This window comes from Melanostigma gelatinosum (genome assembly GCF_949748355.1).
Source record: "Melanostigma gelatinosum genome assembly, chromosome: 5".
Lineage (NCBI taxonomy): Eukaryota > Metazoa > Chordata > Actinopteri > Perciformes > Zoarcidae > Melanostigma > Melanostigma gelatinosum.
Genome location: NC_136638.1, coordinates 22,181,111 through 22,206,809, shown reverse-complemented (window position 1 = coordinate 22,206,809; position 25,699 = coordinate 22,181,111). Strand labels below are relative to the sequence as shown.

The following is a 25,699-nucleotide window of genomic DNA, read 5'->3' as shown; positions in this document are numbered from 1 at the left end:
CTATTTCTTTTGCTGTATTCCTAATGGAATGAAATATATTGAATTATTCTGCATCTTGCCAGCAACGAAATGCATTTGTGGTACAAGTATGGGAGACTAATTGTGTTTCCAGTCATTTCTTCGGGTTTTGCTTTGATTAGTGTGTGAGTAATAGGTTTTCTTTTTGCTGCTTCTGAGAGCATGGACTGAATCCCAAACAGCATTTGCATTCTGTCGGCATTGCGGTTGAGACTTTTGTTAACGAATGTCAATACTGTTACACAACACTGGCTGTGTCAGCACCAGTTTGAGATCTGTTTTGTGCTGCCACTCTCAGCAAATATTAGTTTTATATGGAGCTGAAAAGATCCGTTGATGAATTGGTTGTTTGATCAACAGATAATCGATAAAGCGTTTCCATCATGCTAAACATCCACTGGTTCCAGCTTTAGATTTGATACTTTCCTTGTCATATATTTTAGTTTGGGTTTTCTGTTGGTCAGATAAAACAAACAGTTTGAGTACATCTCATACAGCTTGAGAGAAAAGTCAGCGGACTGATCGACAGTGATTATAGTCGTTAGTTTTTCTTTCGGTTGTGGCAAGAATACTGTGTTTGTGCTCATCAGGCTGCAGAGTGGTAGACAATCGTAGTGTATTCTATGCAGGCTAACTGTTGCTGTTGGTTCATAAGAAAGACTTTTGTCATGCTTATCATTGTCATGAGACGTAAGTAGAAAGCTGTACTTTAATGTGAACACCTTTTGTCAAAAGCGTTGTCAGAATATGCTCTGATGATGCAAATTGATGATCTGTCGTTTACTAATCAATGACGACATGTTGCAGTTGGGCTGTCAGTGGTATCAAGTGTTCAAGTGCGTTCTGGCTTTCTGACTTCTCCCTCTCTTCTTTCCAGCCACAGCACACACTCATCGGAAGAGGAGGGATTTAATGACTCGAGCTTACTGGAAAACCTCCAAAGTAATCACGTAAGTAATGTCAGGGTTCCCCGCCACTTGCCTACAGTGAAGGCTGCTGATTAGGACACGACTGAGAGGAATTCTGAATCCATTTGTCTCTGGTTGTTTGAGCTTTTCTTGCCGTTGTAAGTGGACCTTGGTGATGTGGTAGACTTGTCATTGTGTGTCCTAAAACTGGTGAAAACGACGTGATATTTCATCACATGATTTTTTGTTTTGTGTGGATCAAAATCAAATGTTTTGACTTTCTAAAATGTTTCAAATTTACTGAATTAACTTTAATAACTTTAATACAGTTTGATTAAAATCGTGCTGAGGGATGGATAGCTATTGAGGCAGGCAAACAACCTGATTCGCTCATTCTGACAGGATGAAGACCTGCTTATTTGCTTTTTCACTGTAGGAAACTGAACTGCCGTAGAGGGATTTTATTAGTGTGAACTTATGGATGTGAAGATTGCCCCAAAAAGCACTTAAGAAAATCTAATATTTAGTAGTTGTGCCTTTGTCTCAGAATATGGACTTTTACATGCGTTTGGGGAGCAGTAAAGGCCACCTGTGGTCATGAAATGGGTGAAAACTGTGATTGATTGGCTGGTTGAGTCACTCAGCTGCAGAACAGCGTGGGGGAGGCAGAATGTCACATCTAATTACGTAGAGCAGCACCGCCCAGGGAAAGTAGTAATCCCTCTGTGATGTTTGCTTTGTTATGACAGCAGAATCTCTCCACACATTGAGTTTGTCCAGGATCTGCTTTAGTTTCTTATTGATAGCCCCGCGCCCGCTGCTAATTATAGTGCATAACCAAGCGCTGTTCCAAAAACACCGTCTATCTGGTAATGATGTCGCATTAAAATGCAATGTCATGTTTTTAAATGTATTGGAGGTTAACTCTCAACAATGGAGCTGCTACTAAAGGGATATTTTGTGAAACGCAGTAACTTCCTGAAGTCTCTGCAGTCTTGCAGTGACGACAAGACTCCAGGAAGTCACTAGCTATCTGTTTCCCCCGGTTTTCAGTCTTTGTGCTAAGCTAACCTAGCTGGCTGCTGGCTGTAACGTCATATTTACTGCACAGACGCGAGGGAGGTTTTGATCTCCTCAGAGAGTGCTTTCAAAAATGTTGAACTGTCTTTTGAAGATACAAGGTAAACGTTAACCTTCAAGCCATCAGTGCTTCCCCTCACTCTTGTATGACACACAGATGTTAAATGATTCATTTCATTTAACATCTTGTGTTCTCACAGTTCAAACACTTTGTCCTCATGGCCGTCAGGATGCGTCTTACTTAAACATTGCTAATCCTTATCATTAACACTTTTGCGTCGCTGCAGGCTATACAGAAGTAGTGTTGATACAGTGTTGAGGGGGATGGCAGTGCTGACAAAAATAAACATCCCCTCTGGTGTTTTTCATGTTCTCTTGAGTCACTGGACATGTTCTCCGCCTGCAGAGCCTCAGCGTCCTTCGTGGGTGTTTGTTTGCTCGCTCGTCCGTCCGTCTGCTTCATTTTCTCTTGACCCTTCAACTCTTTTACACACTGGCCATGTCTGAAGTGATGAGTGTCCGTCACTGTTGTCGTGACACAGATTACCCAGGAGTCAGTGGGGGCGAGAGCTGGCAGCACAGTATTAGCTGTCACTTCTAATTGTGCCATCAGAGCAAAGCTCACATTGTGCCCTGTACTCTCCACCCCCCTGGATAGCAAACACACGTTTATACGTCTATGCTTGCGAGGACCCTCATCGACATAGTACGTCCCTTATTTTAGACTATGAACCTAACCTCAAAGGAATCATTTCACACATTTGGAAATACAGTAAGTTAACTTGTATTCTTGCCGATGGAGAGACCAGAGATGCCACTCTCATATTTGTCCATTACATCTGAAGCTGGAGCCAGCAAATGGTTAGTTTAGCTTAGCATAAAGGGAGCAGCAAACCTGGCTTTGTCCATGAGTAAAAAAGAAAATCTGCCTACCAGCACCTCCAAAGCTATAAAAGCACTGGACGATTCCTTGGCTCAGTGACTCCGAGGAGTCTCGTCTTAACCGTTAAGTTGCCAATCAAACAACAAAGATTCCCAAAAACTATATGCCCAACCCCATCACAACCAAATGTTGCCAAAATGTCAAAAATGTCCTTACTCAGTGACACTCCACTGGCTCCTCACAAAGATGGAGATATAAGAGCCACACACACACACACACTCTGACATGTCCTTCAGAGGATACCTGTCAACCCAGACCAGATTAGCATTCTGCTAGGAGGCAGAGGGGCTCTCACAGCCACCTGGACTGTAATAGACTCTGTGTACTTTCATTTACAAGAAGCCCTTTGATTTGCCCCCCCCCCCTCCATTCATTTTCTCCTTTGTTCCCTGCTAGACATCTCTCATCAGAGTCTCAACAGAAAGAGCACATTTAACAATGCCGTGTGTGTGTGCGCACAGAGCTTTTTGTTGAGAAGGGAAGAGCAGATGTATTTGTGTAATAAGCAGTCAACAACGTACAGCATGTATTGTTACATCTGCTGTAGAGGATCTGTGTCACTGTAGGTTCATTGGTTCGTAACGTTGGTAGATAATACCGTGATCTTATTCTGCTGTTGAACTAATTTTGAACAACAATCAGCCACTTGATTGCTGTTTGCTGTATGATTCAGGCCCGGCGTGGCCCTGAAGGTAGCGGATATCTCTGCCTCACTGACTAGAAGCTGGTGGTCCTGCAGCCTTAGACAGGAGCCTCTGCAGATGCCTGTCCGAGTGTAGCCCTCGGCTAGTTAGTCATACGTTTCCCCTCATTAATATAAAATGCCCTCAGTTTATAGGCTAGGCCTTTTTTTTGTTTTTATGAACTGGAGCAAGTTTGTATTCCATGCATGAGTACATGACTCTCTGTGGGATCCCACCAGCAGTCGTTAGTGCGACCGGACCTGACTGGAGAATACTGGAGCCACATCTGTTTCAGACAAACCCAAAGTTGTTGTTTTTTCCACTTCTGAATGTCACAACAACATATTTAAATGAGATTTAAATGAGCTGAGGGTCTCAGCAGACCTGCAGCTTTCTGGGACTTTGTTCCAGATATGTGGAGCAGAAAAACTGAACGCTGCTTCTCCATGTTTAGTTCTGACTCTGGGAACAGAAAGTAGACCGGTCCCAGACGACCTGAGGGGTCGGGATGGTTCATAAGGTAGCAGCAGATCAGAGATGTATTTTGGTCCCAAACCATTCAGTGCTTTGTAAACCAACAGCAGGATTTTAAAGTCAATTCTTTGTTGGACAGGAAGCCAGTGCAAAGACATCAGAACTGGAGTGATGTGATCCACCCTCCTGGTCTTAGTGAGGACTCGAGCTGCAGCGTTCTGAATCAGCTGCAGCTTTCTGACGGACTTTTTACAGAGACCTGTAAACACACCGTTACAGTAGTCCAGTCTGCTGAAGATAAATGAGTGGACAAGTTTTTCCAAATCCTGTTGAGACATAAGTCCTCTAATCCTTGATATATTCTTCAGGTGATAGGAGGCTGATTTTGTAATGGTCTTGATATGGCTGTTCAGGTTGAGGTCTGAATCCATAACTACACCTAGATTTCTGGCTTGGTTTGTGGGTTTTAACATCAGTGACTGAAGCTGAGCGGTGATTTTCAATAGACTGTAGAGCAAGTCAAACAGTATTTAGAAATGTTCCCAAACAGTTATTGTTTAATTTGTTGCCTACTTGCTGGACTGGATTGGTTGAACTGAACCGTCCTGATGTAGCAAACCTCATGCCATATAAACACAGTGCAAATGTTGTCTGTAAATATGGCTGCACACTCAACACACGCAGTAACTGTCTGTCGTAGCAGGCTGTGTTTGTCATCTCTGAGTCAGTCAAACTGTGCACTCTCCGTCTTTGCTCTTCTCTTCCTTCAGTATCATCGATGTCTTTCTAGTTGTTTTGTTTCTGTTTCGTTGTCTGTTTTATTGAAGAACATGAGAAATCAAAAGTGCCCTTTTCTACTTTCTGTAGCCTACAGCTGCTGTCATCCTGGACTTCATGACCATGATGGCCATCTGTCACACTGCAGTCCCTGAGCGCATAGACGGAGAAATAACCTACCAGGCTGCATCTCCAGGTAAATTACACCTTCATCAACACAGCGAGTGGAATACCGATTCTGCATTTACAGTATGCTGCCCTGGTATTATTCCATCGTATATGATGTGTGTGCACGCAGTATAATTTGCGACCTTTTTTATTGCGCAGACTTTGTCTAACTGGGCTCAAAAGAGAAAAACAAAAAACATTAATGAAATCAGGATGGCAAACAAGTCATCCGTCGTGAATCTTTAGGAGCTCATGATCAAGACTAGATATTTTGGAAGCACATCAGCAAAAGGGCTTGTCGCTTACACTTGCAACGCTCATTGCCTTCAAGGTGGCACAAGTATCAACTCTGCAGAATCGGTTGCTTTCCTTGCCTGTAGATGGTTTATCTGCAATTCCAAACTGCTGTGTTTTTTTTGCTGCTCGGTGGCACAAGTTGAGCTGAAAATGAATTTGCAAGTGCTGCAGCTGCGGGTGACACTGCCTGGACCTGGTCCCAGGTGCTTTCGATCAGCGAGGTTGTGCCCTTAGATATTTAATCTTCCATCTAGTTTACCTCTGTGTCTTTGCAGCTGGAACACATCCCTACAGCCTCCAGGTAGCAGTATTTCATAAAGACATTTATATAATCATCAGTGCAGGAAAGAGCCAGGAATTATATTCGAAAATGAAACATCCTGTTTGCAGAATGCGGGGCGTATGCCACTTTGATATTTTGAGCCTCACTATGATCCCTGATGAGGCACCCACCAATCAACAAATCAGTGCCATTAGATGAAAAGAAAAATGAACTCCTGAAACTCCCAAAATTTGGTGCCTTTTTGTATTTTACAAGAATGACTGCAGCTTAAGGCATTTGCACAATGGCCTACCCCCTTAGACACTGCGGTTGCCCCAGCAGCACTGTGTACATTTCCTGAAAATAAGGAACCATCCTAATGAACCCTGAAAATGTCACGAAGCTTAAAGGCTCAACGCTGTGATTCAAATGTAAACTAATAAGTAGCACTCATGGGGAAAAAATGAATAACGCACACGCTTATGTTGTTGCCAAATTGATTGACAAGCCGTTCAGTATATTAACAAATACTAAGCTGAGTAAATGAGGTGTGCCCTGATGTTTCAGGACTCGGTTATGTATGTTTGTAAGCGCAGAAGTAAAACAGGCTAACTCCCTATATTCAGTTCAATACAGAAACAATAAATGCACTCATGATGAACACATATTGATTTGCTAAAAGTGTTTTTATAATAACTGTACAGGGCAATACTGCTGCTTTTCAGCTCACATTTTGCTCTTGATAAGAGAGATGACCTTTTTTTTTTTTTTTGCCTGATTGCTTAAAAGCAATCATGGTCCTTTGGCGCTTTGGGGTTTGAAGCAAAGCGGGGAACAGCTGCAAAGAGAAGGGTAGTTAAGTGAACTGTAAAAAAACAAGCTGAGAGCTTTTTCTCGCCCTGCAGCATCCTCATACAAGCTGTAGCATCAGCTACCTGATCCATAGCGCTCAGTCACTGCCCGCATTGTGAAAATGTGTCGATGAACTCGTTTCATGCACATAATGTGAACATGATTTCTTATCACGGATGTCAGGTTCGAGTTCCAGGTGTTGTTGAGACGGCACTGTTTTGTATCAGTGTGTATCTGTAACACTTTGTTGTTGTTTTCTTGCTGTCCAGATGAAGGAGCTCTGGTGAGAGCAGCACAGACTCTTGGCTTTGTGTTTTCTGGTAGAACCCCAGACAGCGTCATTGTGCAAATGGTAAGCTGGACAAGACGTTTCACGAAAGGCATGCAAGCTATTGTACTGATTAATTAGATTCACTACACAACTACACATTACTGGTACGCTGCAAGAGTTTTGACCTTTTTTATGTTTATTCATCAAAGGAATGGTTGAAAAGTTTGGAAATACGCTTATTTTCTCTCTTGCCGAGAGTTAGATGATCAGATCGATGCCACTCTCACGTCTGTACAAAAACTATGAAGCTACAGCCGGCAGCTGCTTCCCTCAGTTAGACCAAGAACAACACTGAATTGTTGTTTTTACACTTACACTTTAGAACGGATTGAACCAAGTCATAAAGTTTTAATTATTTTGCTTTGAGGTTGTGGCAGTTTGTTACTTTAGGACAGACCCAGGCTATAGCTGTTTCTTTATGTGAAGCCATGCTAACAGACTCCTGGCTCCATCGACATGACATAAGATAAGATAAACCTTTATTGATCCCCACAGGGGGAATACATTTGTTGAAGCAGTATAAATAGTTCAGATTTATTATATTTGTTTTGAGGATTGTACCATTATAAAATAATAAGATCTCAAGAGAGATGAAGAAATAAATAATAAGAGGTCAATAGAGAAATAAGAATAAGAAAACTATACATAAGCATTTTTAATGTTAAGTGACCGGGCATGCGCAGAGTCATGCATGTATACTGTAGAGAAAAGAGAGTGATGTCGAGCTTGTCCTTTAACCACGCTGCACATCCTGATTCATTTTGCGATGAAGTTGTGGTGTCTCCACAATCTGTAGAATATCTTTCGCAGTGACTGAAGTAAATAATTGACTATTTGTCTGTATTTGGCAGTCCTTGGATTAAAAGTGATATGCATAATGGCAAAGAGAGCTCAGCCTTTACATCCAGAGCTGATGCAGTGTATCCTCTCTAAGCTCAGGTCACTCATCCCGTTGTCCCTTTAATTGGCTAACCTGATGATTGCACTCAAGGAGGCGGCGGCAGAAAGGCCAAAACCATTTTCAAATTATGTTTTCCTCTGCCGGGAACATCTTGTCTCCAAAACGTTTGTCTTAACCTTTGTTAGATGCCGAGAGCTTTAGAAGGCCTATTTAATCACTCTGTCTTGTACCTCGCGGTCTCAACCATTAAGGAAGTTCATTTAATTTTGCCTTGTACTTCTCCCTCCACCAGCTCAATGCTGGCAACTGATCAACACATTTAAAGTGAAATGAAGGCTGATTTGAGTCGGGTGGCTTGTGCTGCTCAAGTTAAGTTGTCTCTCCGAAGACGACTGGTCTCCACCATGTCTCCTTTTGGAGTAAGTTAACGTGTCTGTCTCTTTGGTTTCAGCCTGGAACAGAGGAGAGATACGAACTACTTCATGTGCTGGAGTTTACAAGGTAAACTGCTGATAACAGCATTATTCTTTTCATTAGTTATTATGTGTAAAAGTGTCGTAGTTTGTTGGCAATAGGTGTCCATGAAATATGGTATTTACTCTGTGACCCTCAAAAGAATTGTATGATATCAGAGTTCATCATCTTCCTGTGTCCCGAATGAAGTGTACTCATAATTGTGTAACCGAGGTGTGATGTCTTGTTAGCCACCACTGTGATTTCTACTTTTAGCCCAAACAGTATGTGATCATTTGGCTGTACTACCACCTTGTAATTGGATTCCTCTGACTTGCTTTCTCTCCTGATTCCACCTTCCTCTCTCTTTCGTTCCCTTTTCTCTCACAGCACGAGGAAGAGGATGTCGGTCATCATGCGCACCCCATCTGGGAAGATCCGCCTCTACTGCAAAGGAGCGGTGAGTGTCTGTCTCTCTCCATGGCAACGCATGACAGCTCATCGCCACACACACACAAGTGTTGAACACTCTCCTCCCTTTATTGCCTCTCGCTCTTGTCGGGAATTGTTTTCAATGAGCAGCAGTGTAAAGCGAGATCGCCATAATTCACACATGTATCTCCGCAAAATAAAGGTTAGACAAAGATTATATTTCACAGGAAGGCAGTCGGCTACCAAACCAGCCTCATTCCACAGTTACATAAGTACATTCAGTAGAAAATGATCATTTTTGTTGCAATTTTAGTGATTGGGGAACATGTTGCTCTAGATTCTGCTATGAGTTAGCCTAGTAGGGCTTTTCAAAGCCGAAGGCTATAATATTTTTACACAATGAGTCACTCAGAATGTTTTTGTTGGATACACTTGATGGATTGTTTTATTTATATCGCACTTTAAAACCAAAGAGGTTTTGCACCAAAGTGCTTCACAAAGACCTCAAAAACAAGATGAATACCAAACGAATGCTGTCGTTTTCCGAATTTTCTCGATGCAGTTTTTGTGCTTATGGTTGATTTTTAAGTTTTAAGTTGAGATTTCAACAAGAACATTTGTTAAATGCACAAAAAGTAATCAGTAGGATTTGCACTAATGTTCGATTTTAGTTTGATGCTAAACTCTTAAATGATTGGGCTTTTTAATGTTATTAAAACACATTAATCGCAGAATAATTTATCCGTTACCGGATCCAGATACAATTGTAGTGGATTTATTAATTCCCCTGTAAGTAACTGCTTTTTAAGCGTATGATTATGTCAGTATAAACAGTTATGTACTGAAACACAAACAACAGAAAACCGAAAGGGCTGGATCTGACCTGAGAACACCCATTTGTGCAGTAGCTCAAGTCCAGGAGGTTCCTTATTTTTCCACTCTGGGTATCAATAACCAATGCGTGTTTGTCTCCCTTCAGGACACGGTGATCTATGACCGCTTGGCGGACAGCTCGAGGTACAAAGAGATCACATTGAAGCACCTGGAACAGTTTGCTACTGAGGGTGAGTGGACAAACATCGCCCCCTGTCTGCCAACAGAAAAACCTCTCTTAGGATGCTTCAAATTTAAGGGCTTGCAGCATTTCTGTCTGGTCATTATCACCACTTGATCATCATAAGCTGCAGCAGAAGAAGTAGTTTTCTTTCCCTTAGGGCTTAACCTCATGCGTCACTACTTGAAGAACATTAAATCCGAATAAGAGTATGTTGAAGTATTTTTAATCGAATGCAGTGGAGCTAAAAGAAGCTGCACCAGAGACTCTCCTCTAAGTTCATACTGCCCCCTTGTGAGACACCAGCAAAATGATGTCATTTGGAATATTTGATGTCGGCTAAATATAGCATTAGGGACAGATTGTGAAGGTCTTTGGAGAGGCGTGAGAGAAATATAACATCCTTGATCCTTCAGACAGGAATAATGAACTATTAATAACAACGTATTTGATCTTTCTTGAATATCATTTGCATTGAACATATAACGCCGATAAGTCTAAGTAATTCTATTCAGATCTTTGGAGTTCCAACTAAAAACACAATTACTGATAAAATCCACGTATTTATCTGGCTTAGAATAAAAGGCATATATATATATATATATATATATATATATATATATATTTTTTTTTTTGTGGGGTCTTATGAGGTACTTATCCATAGTCAGTGTGTCCTTTGCTAGTCCTGTCTGCCTCTCCAAACTTGGAGAAAATCTGAACTACCCCTTTAAAATGTCAATGTTTTGACCCAGGTGTTGATGCTGTTTTCCTCTTCCAGGCCTTCGCACCCTGTGCTTTGCAGTGACAGACGTCAGTGAGTCGTCCTATCAGCAGTGGCTGGAGATCCACCACAGAGCCTCCACTTCCCTGCAGAACAGATCCCTGAAACTGGAGGAGAGCTATGAACTGATAGAGAAGGTTTGTCTTTGTGTGTTTTCAGTTCCTGATGCCATGACTTCCTGTTATGTTCCCTAAACTAGTCCTGCCATCACATATTTCATTGTGAAATGCAAGTGAGAGGCAATCTTTCTTTATCCGTTTTTTTTTGATAGGCGTCGATTCTTTGCAGAAAAATCTGCCTGGGCATAAACTCAAGGCCTCCTGTGTAACTAATGGGGTCATTGTGATTACACCTGGGAAAGTAAAAAAAAAAAAAGTGTTTGTGTGAGAGATTTGAGGTTTCACGAGCAGGTATAATTGGTTTTCTGTGAGGTTGGTCTATGTGGAAACGTTAGTCAAACACAGGAAGCCACAGTCGTAAATCAACCACTTGGCGTGTTCTTCATGGCTGCCCAAAACAAATGGAGGCAATAAATCATGAAATAAACATAAAAGCTTTCAGAGGGGAAAAAACGTAATGTGCATTGCTTAATGGGCAGAGTGTGGCACCGACGCTGTCAAGGTTTTGGGCTTCGTTGCTGCTCAGGGCCACCCATGTTAAGAAATGCTCACCGTAACGCCACACGGGGGCACAACGGAGTTGCAGGGAAACTTCAAAGACGGAGGCATTCCAACACTGTGTGAAGTCAGTCATCTGAAGTTACTCCTTCATCACCTCACAAACAAAATGCTCCAGTGTGTGATTATTGTGGAAGAACATGTTAAGATGTGATAAACATATTATTCAGCCTTGATAGGAGCTAGATAGTGATAAAAAAACATTAATTCCTTTCTTATTGCGTTCTGAATTGAGAAGCTATTGTACTTCTTTGATACCTAATCCTTCCATTGCTTGCTACTCTGAATGATAATTGATGGTTTCCATTCATTGGTGAGATTATGATATTCCCTGAATCATCCTTTAACAGAGTTTCCTACTCTCATATTACTACAGTATGTTCCAGAGTGCGTACATGTGAAGTAAAATGTTCCAGTTGTTGACGGAAACGTTTTTTTATGAACTTTACTGATTGGTTTAAGCTTGGATCCATTATTTCTGTTCTATTTGCACTTCAGCTCAACCGACTACTACTAAAGACCATCGGGAGGCCAGTGTTAAATGCAACAGATGTAAACTGCTAGTCTCCTCATTTGGCAAAGTCATAACTTCTCCTTAACATCAGGGGCAGAGTAGGAAAGTACTGACTCTCCACAGCGTCTGGTGATTTCAGAGGTGAACAGACCCTCTACCGGCGTTTGGCTATCCACTGGTGTTATGGTCCCACCCTGGCTTAGGGGTTGAAACCCTGATCCAAGAGGTTCTTGTATCATAATCCACAAAGAGTGTCTTTAACAACAGGAACAACAAAACAATTCCACATGAAACCGGCAAATGAGGACTCATCAGCTGTACTCATGTTCTTCCCCAGGCAGTTTCCCGTGCTGTGTGGTAAAAAAGATGATTAGAGGACGGAGCTACAGATGTATAGGCAGCAAGGCTCAGGTCACAACTTAAAGAGCTTCCCCTGCCTTTCCTCTGCTGCTGCCTCCTGTCGCCAATCAACCCTGGGTCTTGTCAAATCGTTGGCCCTGTGACGGTACCATATGAGTTCACAACCAGCCCCAAACAACCACCAAGGTTCCTGGGAACAACACCCGCAGTAGTCTGGGTGATTTCTCACACACACACACAGACACACACACAGTGACGAGTCCAAAACCTCTCAAGCCTGCTGTGGTTTTTCTGGGTGATAAACGAGAGCAGCTGATGAAGGGAAAAACACGTCTGAGTGAGTGACACAATCCCGGCCCACATGTTTCTCTGACACATGACGCTTTAAAGGCCTTCCTCTGTTGCGACCACCACTTGCTGACTGTTTTTTTTTATTTTTTATATATATACATAGAAATAGTTTTCTGTCTTTTCCTCTTGTCTGGTGTAGAACCTGCAGCTGCTCGGGGCCACAGCGATAGAGGACAAGCTCCAGGATAAGGTGCCTGAGACCATTGAGACTTTGATGAAAGCGGACATCAAGATCTGGATCCTGACGGGGGACAAACAGGAAACCGCCATTAACATTGGTAAGAGTCAGACGTGCAAAGTTAGGAGACTCACAAGGGGCCAAGATATCTGGATCTTTTTCAGTCTCTAGTATGCTCCAAAAACACTGGAGCCTACATGTCCCATAATACAACTCAATTGCATGATCATTAGACCCCTCCTGCCTCCTAAATGCCCACTTTTGTCAAACTCCACACCTCCTGCCGGTAAAACAGTCTCAAAGGCAAACAAAGATGTAGTCCTTGTGATCAGTAAACTACTTCATGTGTAAAATTGGTGGTGTGCCCCTTTAATGTAAAAGTATTAGCATTAAAGACTGCCTGCATCCACATACTCCCATTAATATTTGTGCACCCAGACAAGCCCTGCTTGAGCTCTCGGTATCAAACCAAGTGGAAAGTCACTGGTGAACCTGATCTGCGTTGTGATAAATTGCACGCCAGCCTCTTACAGGTGCCCCAGTCAGTCCTGTGGTCGTTCTTCACCAAAGCAAGACAAACAACTGACAAGCTGAATGCTTCTCTGTCACACGTATCTAGCGAAAGCATCTGTCGCAGAATGCCAGATGATGTATGAGCACACTGCGCTGACGTGAAATAAATAACATTGCATATGTACACAAGGAGGCAGCTCTCAGGTATCTGGTTCCCCCAGAGGTTTTAGCCTCGCAGATGTGAGCAGAGAGGTGAATGAGTGAAAATGTCTGGTCCACTAGATCCAGTTCAGTTTCCTTAATTGTACATAATACTACAAGCGGATCTACCTTGAATACAGCCTACATTTAAACACGGAACCCAGAAAAATAGATATGAAAAGTACCTCCGTTTGTGGCTCTACCTACCACTGTGGCCTGACTGAATCAGCCCTTTGTGCCCACCGGGCCCAGATGTGAGGGAGCTCCGCAGAAGCACACGCTCACTAGAAGTATTTTTACAGGACCGCCGTTTAACTATGTTGCTCTGTAAAATCTCTGCTCAATATTGACTTTGTTTTTTTTTTACTGTTTTCCTCTCTGAAAGACGATCCCCATTGCCAGAGTTAATTGTGCAAGTTGTGCCACATTTGACTGATTAATTTGGCCCGTCACATTTGGGCGTTTCAAGGTGGCCTGAACCACCCAAAAAGTATTGCAGATGAGAAGCACATAAACAAGGAGCAGAGAGACACACAACCCTTTATCTGTCCACAGAAAGTATACCTTCCCAACTTCACCTTTTACAGTCAGTATTATCATGTCCCCATTCTTTCTTCCTCCCAAAATCTAGAGTTCCCTCTGGAGCCAAACATTGTGTCTTTCCTTTAATTGTTGCTCCTGTTGCAACAATTGAGATAACCGTGACTCCAGTGTCCCGGTTACACATTCCTCGAGTCCTGTGGGAGCAGTGTTTAGTTCCGCCTGAGATGGAGAAAGGCCAGGAATCCAACTTTCTCTGGTGAAATAAAAAAAGGGCAGTTTGGCCGCAGCCAAATGAGCTGAAGGTAAACACATTAAGCGGAAGGGCTGTGGCAGGAACTGACAAGGGGGAAGGGAGTAGGGACAGTGTTGAGATGGGGAGACATTCTCCTCACATTGGCAAATTTTTGGACCTTTGCACTTAAGAGAACAATCTGCCAGACCCAGACCCCAACCGTGTTTGGTTTTGACTCGGGAGGTGAAACCCTCTCATTTCCTCATGCAAGGCCCCTTGCATGAGGCAAAGTGTTGAAGCCCACAAATATCCATGTGGTTATGCCACAGATGGCAGCCTTTTCATACAGCCACGGTTTTCAACATTTCTGTTTTCCCCAACGGGACGCTCCCTCTACCACCTTGCTGGTGACCCAGAGCATCTGTCCCAGCCAAGAGCTGCGGGGAACGCTCCCCAGAGAACCATGTTTGGTAACTCAGAGTTGTAACTGCCTGTTAAAACAGGAAACTGACAAACTCTTGTAAACCAAACTCATTAGTCATGTCCCGAGACACAGGCTCTGAGCTGTAACATTTTAATTGGTGTCCCTTAGAATGTTGCCACATATTGTACTGTGTGCCCCTTGTTTGTTTTCTTCTTTTCTTAAAATGTTTTGTTTTAATCTGTGTGTGTGTGTGTGTGTGTGTTTGTTATTGTGTGTTTGAGCCCTAAGCACATAAATTGTCAAGCTAAAGGGGGTTATTGAATCTAAAGTAAACTACAGTTTGATGTTGTATTAGAATTCATTTAAGTATTTCCTTCCTACCGACGTGCTTACTTTCCAGTCTTTTCAAGTCAAATTTCTAAATTTGCATCAAATGTATCATTTCGTTTTTTGTTTTTTTTGTAGGACATTCCTGCAAACTACTGACCAAGAACATGGGTCTGCTCGTGATCAATGAAGACACTCTTGATGTGAGTATTGTGCATTTTGCTTCTCCACAAATTAACTTCCTTGCATACAGAATTCAAAAAACTCACCAAAGAACATGCAGCTCAAAATGTTGTACTCGGACTGTTTGTTTTTCTAATAGACACGCAACTCTTTTTTTTTTTGGGTCGTCGTTCAATCAATTTCCAATCCACATGTCCTTGTAAAGACGTGCATGCATGCATCTTCCAGTATTTTCAGAACATCTGATTATCATACAAACACACTTCATTGATACAGTATGTATCGACAGTAATTCCCATGTCCCCTTTGTACATTCTCTGCAAATCATAGAAGATCAAAGATGCATTCGAGGTCAAGACTAATAAATCGATACAAATAATAAATGTAATCTATCATTTATTAATGTTGAATTAGAATTTACTTTTAGTAGTTCTGTTGTTTTGATTTTGAGGGTAAATATATGACATCATGATGACATCCTTGAGTATAACAATCCCATGATGTCATCACCCAATCCCTGTGAAGAATACTCTTGAAGCTGAAAGGTTGAAGCCACAGGGAGCCTTCCAACACTCAGAGCCACCACACGTCACAAATCTGCCTTGAACATCTTTAAGACACCCTGCAGAGAAGTCTGTTGACCCCCCCGGCAGGAGAGCCTTGTCTGTTGTTTCTGAGATTGAAAAGGGCAAGTCCCTGCACTTCCTGCAGGAGAAAGCTAAGCAGAGGAGGCCAGAGATGGAGGAGAAACCCGACTGGGTTTTAGTCTGTCGGACAGGAATGAAGGAATGGTGAGAGGAGGTGGGTGAGGGAGGGGGTGTGGGGGGTGGTGACGGACGGCCTTCACTCTGTCAGCCGGTCGTTAAGCGTGATAAATGAAGTCGAGGTAGAAATTTGGGGTCGGTGCATTCATAAAGCACGCGGACCGGCGCTTTGAAATGTCAGCTCTCATTCCCCTGTGGTTGAACAGATGCTTACATAAGGCAGTTTGTTAAAACGCAAAGGGAGAAACCTCTCCACCAAAGAAAGAGGAGGCCCAGTGAGCGGAGGACCAGGCGGCAGGGCTGGTAGCTCTGAGCGCTCTTGTGCTGCGAAAGAGAGTAATTGGAGCATGTCTCATCAAAGTGAGGACAAAGTTTTCGACATCCTCTGTACTAAATCTTACTAGAAGTAAAATTCCTGAAGTGAAACTTGGTCTCAAAGGTAGGATTAGGTCATTTTGAGCAGCTTTGTCTTCCAGTCGTGTGTTTAATCATGTGAAGAGCTAACCGCGCTGATTGAGCATCAGTATATTCATCTTTATTAAGCACAGTCACAGATAGAAGAGGTTTATTATTTTCATTTTTGTATAGAAAAGGTTATTCGTCTGTATTTTTGACAAAAAACGCTGAAAAAACAGATCAGAAAATCAACAATATATAAGTCCAAGGGAAAGTTGGATGGGAAAGTCATGATTTATAACGCAAACACACTCTTAGGTGTCCTCTCAGTCAGCTGCCGGTCATTAAAGTGACAGAAAAGCATGAGTCCACACACTTCTAACTGAGCTGTAAGGTCCCCTTTGTGGGTGGGTCCAGGTCTATAAGACAAATGATGACATTACATCCATACAAACGTCCAGATTCCACATCACGAGTGTCACGTCCTGTTGGCTGTATCACTCAAGGGTCTATATCAACAATACAGCTCAGTCTTTATGGGAAGCTCTTGTGGATTTGTGAATGGACCGCACATACCAATTCCAAAGCCAAACACTAGCTCGTCACATAGGCTAAACTGGTCATTATAGCCATAACAAAGAGGCTTTAGGAGGAGACATGTGGCATTAGCGCTAAAATTCCTCAGTGGAAATCAGGGGGGAAATGGTCAACTTTGCTTATGTGATGAAGAGGTTCTGCCCCAAACAGAGTGAATTCTTTCTCCCACACTGTATACTGGCTTATACAAAGTGAAATACAGAAATCACGACCTGACCTGTGTCTCTCACACACACACACACACACACGCCTGCCCACTGCTCACCACCTCATGCTGTTTTACAGACCCCCATCAGAGATGGTTAAGTCCTCGCAGCTGCTTTCTGCTTGTATCCTCTTGCTCAGTTTCTCTCCTCTGTTAATCCATCATCTCTTTCTCTGCGTGTCTCTCACTCTCCTCCTCTCGCGTTGTGAAACGTAAAGCCCCTTTCTCCAAATATTTCCTTTAAGCTGGGGTTTCAGAGTTTTGTTATGCCAAGCGAACGCTGCCTGGTCCCCCTGGTACAATCTGACTGCTGAGACATATCTGACCTCAACACCGGGCCGGACCCCTCCCTCCGTCAGCACCGCTTACGGCCACCATTTTATAACGATTACAGCTGTTTGAGCATCTGCATGACACATTATGTTTCATACCTTGCATTATGTCATTGCATTGTATCCGCCAAGTTAGGTCTGTCTTCCATTTAACCGTTTGCACCTGTACAACTCTACCGCACCACCATTAAGGATATTATTTTATTGCAAGAATTTCTATGCCAAGTTTTTTTTGTAGTAATACCATCTTTTTTTTACTTTTTAAAAAAAATTGAAAATATACATGTATTACATACCTCAGAAAATGGTTACACACAGAAATTGGTGTTATTTCCTAATGGCTTCACCATATGTGGGGAAGATGATTGATTGATGAACACAATGATGATCTCACCACTCCATCCGTCCAGTCCACATGTCCTTGTACCAGGACAGTAAATCCTCTCGTCAGTCTCATATTTAAGGCTTTTCATCGTCACTCATCATCATAGCTGTATAAGCAAACAGGATCCATTCTCAGAACCCGTCTGTGTTATCACCTAATAGCCGTGGTCTGGGTTTTATAAGCATGAGAAACATAATAAATGTAGTGACACAAGTAGTGAATTCAATTGAATGCACAAATGGTGTTTCATTGTTGGACTTCAAAAATGCATCATACAAACGGAGGAAGACTTTTCTTGAATGTCCCGACTACAGTAGATGAAACATTAAATCTTATAGAAGATTACAGGAGGGGGATCTTACTGTGGTTCTATATCCATCACGCTTGTTCTCCATGCATCTCATCCTTTAGATTAGTAAGTCCTCATGTGCAAATGAAAAAGTGTTACAACTAAAAAACATTCAAGGACAGTTTATTTTTATTCATAAAACATATCATAGCAACTTTTAAACTCAGAAATTTCTTTGGAAAATTTTCGAAAAAAAGATGTGATGAAGTAAAATAACATCTGCAATTATTTCTGTGTGAAAGCACCGAAGTTTTATACATATTTGTTTTCTTATACTCAATCATTATAGTGTTCTGTCATCTGTAAAATATCTGAATTTACTTTACATACATTATAAATCTGTTTTTCATAGATTTTTGTGTGCACTTAATTAATTTAGCCTGCATAACAGATGTTATTATTACAATAATTGTATGAGATTTTAAAAATTGACAAATGCCTTTAAGATATAATAATAATATATCAATTAATTAATCATAATTAGCTTGCACAGTAGATTCTTGAAAACCAATCCACCAGGACAAAAATAGCTTAACATTATTTAATAACGATACATATCTCCTCTAGCAACTACAACACCATCGGCCTGAGATTATAGTGACTAATTACACCAATTAAACTGACGTTCATGATGTGTTCTTCCATCACACAGAGAACAAGGGAAACGCTCAGCCACCACTGTGGAATGCTGGGAGATGCCCTCTACAAGGAGAACGACTTTGCTCTCATCATTGACGGGAAGACTCTGAAATACGCCCTCACATTCGGAGTGCGACAGTACTTCCTGGACCTCGCCCTGTCCTGTAAAGCTGTCATATGCTGCCGGTAAGATTTACTCCTGAAACAATAAAATGAACCAGGGACAATAAATTCCACGGAGCAAAATGACAGACGATGTTCTTTACTGCCAAGACTTTATGTACCGAATCTGTTTCTGCACTTGGAAAGAAACTACACAAAATAGTGTGTTTGAATACTATACAGTACTTTTTCAAGTATCCACTTTAATGCAACAGATCAAAAAAGTGTTTCGAGATGGAAAATCCTTCAAACCAATAGCCCCAAACTCAAAGAGGATTTTACAATGATGTAAAACAGAAATAAAGCAAATCCTCACAAATGAGAAGCTAAAATTGAGAAATGTTTTTACGTTTAAAATTAAGTATTATGTCTTTGCCAAAAAGGTCATTGGGTATTTTATGGCAGCAGTTCAAAAAGAGTGAGAGCTGTAAATATAAATGGCAACTGTCAACATTATGCAGGTACACCGTTGACCTGCCCGGGCCACATAAATAATAGGAAGTACTTAAGTACTCAAGCAGCCATGACGGGGTCTGGGGCCAGAAATCAGCACCATGTTTTCAGAACAGCAAACCTTATAACTCTGCGCATTACGGCTACCTGCCTTTGCCTTGTGCAAACTCTTTGGGCACTAAGAGACACCAGGAGATGAATGTGGCCCCTTAAACCACGGAGAACATAAACATTAACAATTTCACAGCTTAGGACAGACATGCAGTTTACGACATCATCTCTGGAGACCCCCAAACCGCTGGTACACTAAGAAGAAGCTCCTGTGTGGGAGGCTACAGGCTTTGCTGTCTGTAAGGGCATGAAGTTAAGTTTGAAGTCTTGTAAAGGAAGAGTTACAAGATGTGTTACAAGATGTGTCACAACCATCACCTAGTGATTGGCTTCACTTAAGGACCCGGTAAGAAAGCTGTTACAGGGTCTCTTCTAGAGGAGGGGGGAATGCATCAACCAGAATACAACAAGTAGTTATTATAGTGGTAGGGCCCAGTTCCCCATGCTGTCCTCGTCACTGCCAACTTACCTGTTGGTGCATCGCCTTAAAGTTTTCATTTTGTATTGTAGTACAACAGTACAAAGTAGATGCAATCAGCAGAAAAAGGCACTTTAAAAAGTGAAAACAGATCTCTCAACAAAGTATTTTATAAAATGCATAAATCTGTACTCTGAATATCCTTTCGAGTACAGTTGAATCAGAGAAAGGCACAGCTGTCAATCCGCGTAGAGCAGGCTGTCTCCAGAAAGAGAGTAGCAGACTAGTGATGGAGGCCACCTTGACTTATGACAACTCTGACGGAGTTAGAAGCTTCAGAGGCTGAGATTGGAGACGGTGCACACAGCAACAGCTGCTTGGTTGCTTCGCTTGTTCTCTTTTGACTCGTCCAACCAGCAGGAGTTAGTGCAGCAACAGTGACACAATCCCTCACTGGCTGCCCACCGTCAAACCATGCTTATTATGTGACACCCAGTCAAGTCGGAGACACACTGCAGCTGGGCATTTCTTCCCTTTGTCACCAAGGCACCTGCTCTTTTGTAATATTCTGCACAAAATGCCCCTATGTTTATTTTGAGAGTGTTCACACAGTTTGGCAGCACTGTCTGCATGCCTCAACCTACAATTCTACAAAGTTAAGGAAGAGCATTGGGTTTGTGCTGATCTCAAGAATAGATATTATTTTATGCACGCCCCAAATTATACTGCCAAAATAGGAAATAGAATTTCCTGGACAAGACGTTCTTGAGGGTTATGTTATAATCCAGCATCAACTCTCCATTGTAGTTCATAGGTGACGCTTTGTCCTTTGCACTGCATACTGTGCAGCACCAATTTGACCATGACTGGCACATTAATTGCACTTTATGATGAACACAAACCAATTAGTAGTTTCATTTCATTGGCTATTTCATTTCATTTCATAGCCATTGTGTAACATTCCCTGTGCTACGTTTTCGTTTTAGAGTATCTCCTCTTCAGAAGTCCGAGGTGGTGGAAATGGTAAAGAAACAAGTGAAGGTGATCACGCTGGCCATTGGTGACGGTGCTAACGACGTGGCAATGATCCAGACCGCTCATGTCGGTGTGGGAATCTCAGGCAACGAGGGTCTGCAAGCGGCAAACTCCTCCGACTACTCTATTGCCCAGGTGAGCACAGGGGCGCACACCAAGAAAGGAAAACGCTTAAATCAGGATTTAAGTTTAGATTACATTCAACTTTATCGTCATGTTGCAGAGAGTACAAGGAAATGGAGATGGAAGACATGAGGATGTGTATATTTATAACACAAGTGGGACCTTTTTCTGTTATTCATCATTTAATATGCATAAATTAGCATTTACTGTATGAAGTAGTATCTAGCTTTGACCTGATGCCGGCCCTTCGTCGTCAGAGAGAAATATGCCGAAGCACTTCAGTAGCACAGTTTGATTAAATATGCTGCTTAACTGCTAATCATATTCAGACAAGATTTGAGACAATCTTCAAGACGTTATAACGTGTAAAATCAAAAACCTTAGGAAAGTTATTTCTGTTGGAACAAAATATATTCACGCACGTGCACTCTCATGCCTAAGCTTAAGTGTGTACATACAATGAAAACCATAAGATGAGAAGACCAGATTCGACACTTTTGTCGTGTTAAAACGTGATTTGAACTTCATTACAAAATGATTTGCTTTTAAGCTGCAGGCGCATGTCATTAATTTGGCAGCAATGCACTGAAATTCATGCCCCATCCTCTAAAAGTCAGATTCCACAAATTGTCTGTCCTGTCGGTGTCATCACAAGTGTTGTATGCGTTAGCGATAGCTTGGCACATTGTTCCCAACAACAATAGGTCATACGTCTGCTAGGGCATTAGCTTATACAGTGGAGTCGTAACACCTGTTAAACAGGCACCTGATGACACTCAACACCCAACTTAACACAGAAACGTATCCAGGCAAAATGCTACTCCAATACATTCTTAATTCCCGAGTAACCAGTTTATCTGAAACTCTGCATCGATATCAGATACCCAGAAGCAACAAAAGCCATGGCGTCCCTGTGTCATGGCTCTGTTTCTACACAGCACACCACTCAGTACATGGTGTTTCTATTCCAGCCACGGGGCTGCAGAGTATGGGAAACCAGGAGTTGACTAAAACACAGTACGCTCTCTGTGCTGCAGTATGCAATTACCATTCAAGACACTTGGGTTGGTTTTAAGTGCCCCCTTCAATCTGCATGACACGCAAAAGTGTATGTCTTTCAAAGACAGGTGGCCTCCTGTAATCCATTTAGGTTGTGTCCCAGCATCAAATTAAATTACACCTCCAGACTGGTGTTTTCCATATATCGGTGTAACGGAACATTAACCGTCATTTGCAAACTGAAATCAATCCTGGGAAGTTGTGTAACTTGTTTTTCTATTCATATACTATATTAATGTTCTGGAGTATCGGATGAGCTCCTCGCTGCTGTTGATTATTAGTGAGTTTCTAAGATTTAATACTTGAAAGCTTATCTTCAGTTATCCGTTGAAGAGGCTTCGGGCCGAGGCTCCTCTGCTCTCCATCTGTCATCAGCTCATGTTTGATCCGACCATCTGAGGGGTCAGACAAACTGTGCTGTCGTTTAACCAAAGAATACTGCGGTGATGCTGAAAGACCAGAAGGCCTTCAAATAAACAGAATTGTCTTTGCTCAAAAGGGTGTCTTTAATTCTATTCATCCAACCTCCTACTCTGGTTTTAGAGACATTCAAATAACTTTTCCAATTGTTCCATGGCAATAGGACGCAGTGTAGGTTGTGCGATTTGTATTAGTCATTCACTGGCAACTAAGATGAAACACTCAAAGTTCTGCTCCAATATAAGCACACTTATCAGCCAAAAATTGCACTGAAATTGCAAGTTGACCACGGCCCCTAAATGGTCGTGTAATTATAAAGCCATTTTACTATTACGCTGAGCCCTTGGAGACCAATTCCACCATATGAACTGCTGCATTTTCAGCAACTCAAAGCGTGATCTTACAATCTTTTACTAGACATTTCTGGAACGTGTCAGTGAGAGTCTTTGGCCACAATGTCTCATCAGTCCTGTGCTGGGGGATGAGACAACCCTGCTGCTGTCTTTAATCTTGAAGTTTTGCTGTAAGTGCGTCAGTGTTCTCAGCACTGATCTCTGATTATGAGGAACCATGAGACAGTGTACTGTACACAGCCTTTTGCTTTTCATTCATCTTGTCGTTTTCCTCCCACACAGTTCAAATACTTGAAGAATCTGCTGCTCGTCCATGGAGCCTGGAATTACAACCGCGTAGCCAAGTGTATCCTGTACTGCTTCTACAAGAACATTGTCCTGTACATCATTGAGGTAAGGAGCTCTCAAGGCTGAGAGTCGTGCAAAGGCTCTGATCTGAATGCAGAGCATTGAGATTTTTCCACATGGCATGATTCGGTGAAAAGGCAAAGATTCCTTGTTAGAGTTTCCATGTTTGTATTGCTGTTGACTGGACCTTCACATTACCTGCCAGTTGGTGCTGCTCCTGGGCGAATAGTTTGAGTTTTGACGTACCTAGACACGAACAAACTGCAGACTCTCTCTCTCACACACACACACACACACACACTCTGTTATGAAGGGAAACTGCACCTCGTCGTAGTCTGCCTTTCAGAAACTAATGCCGGTGTTTGGATCCTGCTCCACTCTTCTTTTATATCAATGATGGTTAGGAAGGTTCGCACACATGTTGCTCCCAACATCGGCCTGCTGGTGTGCGGTAGGTTTGATGGCATTTGACACGTACCAGACCCAGTACTGATTGCAAGTTCAGAGCTATAACCAAGAATGACCAGACAGGTTAAGTGCTTCCTATCAGCTGCAGCTTTATCATGAGGAGTGCTCCGATGTTTTGATCTACCGGCCCTGCACTTGTCTGACAGAAGCAGCAACTTTGGCTCCACATCTTTGCGTCAAAAAGTCGAAATCAGAAGTCACTACTGGCTTTGACCCACACGACACATCAGGAAGTTTTAATGATGAGATACACTGCTGTACTGTATTTTATATACCACTCTTGTGGTATATACTCTTGTGTGCTTGTAGGAATAGAATATGCTTAAATCACAAGTTAAATGCCAGTTTCTCTAGTACGGTACTTGGTACGGTACTTAGTTTGTTAATTACGTAGGAACTTTATGAATGAATGAATTTTATTTATATAGCGCTTTTCACAAAGTGCTTAACAGAGCAGACATTTAAAAGCATAAAAAACACAATGTGACCCTAGGGTCAATAAATTACAAACACAGAGAAAAATTTAAAATTAAATAATAAAAAATCAAATAAAAATGTAAAACATATTTTAAGAGCAGGTCTAGGACATGGGTTTACTTTTTACTCAAACGCCAGCCTAAAAAGGTGGGTTTTGAGCTGGTTGTTAAAAGTATTCACGGTATCTGCGAGGCGCAGAGTTGCAGGCAGAGCATTCCAGAGCCATCAGCCACAACGTAGAGAATGTACAAATGTAAAATAAAAACAAGACAAGTAAGGACATACATAAAGAACAGACCATGAGAGAGACCAGAACAAAAGAAAAAGAAGTTACTCAGGCATTTGAAGAATTGCCCCCCCCCCCCCCCCCCCCTTTATGTGGCTTGAGGGGGCCCAGTCGCCATAGAAAGCAAGTGATTTACACACTTCCTCTGCATTTGTGCTGTGAAAAGGGGACAATTCACTGAGTGCTCCCCGGTCCTGCTGTGCACTGGTAAAAAAGGATCAGACACGTTTTTAAAATATCATCACCACATAACTTGTCACGGAAATATGAGCACTTTAAAGTTCTCTTCTGTTCATCCTCTTTCTGTGACACTTGACCTCTGATCTCATTTTAGTTTATATACCATGGAGAATCCGTAGACTACCTTTTACATTCCAGCGTGTCTGCTTCTGGCTTATTGTGACCTGGAGTGAAAGAGGGCAGTGGGTCTCTATCCAGGTTAGAACTGCAGTTACAGGAACTGAAACTCTTTGATCATGCTACCCTATTCCAGAAAAGGTATTAAAAAAAACAGCTGCGAAAGCAGATCCAAAATGAAATTCAATTTGCAGCTAATTTCATTTTCTGTCTGCAAAAACATGACATCAGACTCAGATTTTGACATTTTTTCATTTTTCATCCCTGTTTTTAACCATGTTAAAGTGATTTACTGTTGAAGTCTAAAAGAGGTGGCACAACTTCTGATGTATAACTTCAACATAATCTCAAGACTGTCCAGACGCCTCTTTTATTCTCATTTTCAGTCTTTACCCTTCATTTGAATCGTAACAGTCACATACTTGTTCAGAATGCCTCAACATTGTTTGTCCTGTTGTTTTGTGTGCGTGTCCAACCACATCTGCTCTTTGAAACATACCAGGTTCCCTTTTCAAAGCACTTTTTTTTTCCTGCAATTGTAACATAACTTCTATAGTTCTGTATGTAGGGCGAGCTTCTTTCTAGCTCACCTTTTGTTGCTCTCTGAAAACATACCCCCCCCCCCCCCCCCCCCCCCCTGTGCTACGCTCCTTCAGGGGATCCAAGTAGATAATAGGACATTTCTTCACTTTTAGGCTGCTTCAATATTTCAAATGTCCCTGTTTTGTAAGACCCTGACATCTAACACACCAGCAGCCAAAGCTGCATTTGTTGCACTAATAGGTTTACTTTTGAGCTTGCATGTTTTTCTCGTCGACTCACAGGCTACCTTGCAAGGAGAGAATCGAGGCTGTTGACAGGAATTTTTTACTTTTTTGTTCGGAGCACCATTGTCTGGTACAGTGTGTGTTACTATTTGAATACCAGGACTGTGAGTCTCTGTGTTGAAGCCTCTTTTCGTCTCCCTCTCTCTCTCCACTGGGTCTTTGGATCTTTTTAAGAGACATAGAGTAGCAGGGTGAAGGATTCTACCGCTATTGTGGAA

At 42.1% G+C, this 25,699-nt stretch overlaps 1 protein-coding gene across 6 annotated transcripts in view; it reads left to right on the top strand.

Moving 5' to 3' along the window:
• The window catches only part of atp8a1 (ATPase phospholipid transporting 8A1), a 94,290-nt gene that overhangs the window by 40,097 nt on the left and 28,494 nt on the right, over positions 1–25,699 (top strand). For all 6 annotated transcript variants that reach the window (XR_013771966.1, XR_013771967.1, XM_079268222.1 and 3 more), the window contains 12 exons: positions 896–968; positions 4,974–5,079; positions 6,732–6,814; positions 8,146–8,195; positions 8,538–8,607; positions 9,559–9,643; positions 10,412–10,551; positions 12,456–12,594; positions 14,873–14,937; positions 18,598–18,770; positions 20,715–20,898; positions 23,001–23,111. Coding sequence is in view for 4 of the 6 variants with exons in the window: in XM_079268222.1 (XP_079124348.1) it covers positions 896–968; positions 4,974–5,079; positions 6,732–6,814; positions 8,146–8,195; positions 8,538–8,607; positions 9,559–9,643; positions 10,412–10,551; positions 12,456–12,594; positions 14,873–14,937; positions 18,598–18,770; positions 20,715–20,898; positions 23,001–23,111 (1,279 nt within the window). In the remaining 2 variants the exon portion in view is untranslated. The remainder of the gene's footprint in view (positions 1–895; positions 969–4,973; positions 5,080–6,731; positions 6,815–8,145; positions 8,196–8,537; positions 8,608–9,558; positions 9,644–10,411; positions 10,552–12,455; positions 12,595–14,872; positions 14,938–18,597; positions 18,771–20,714; positions 20,899–23,000; positions 23,112–25,699) is intronic.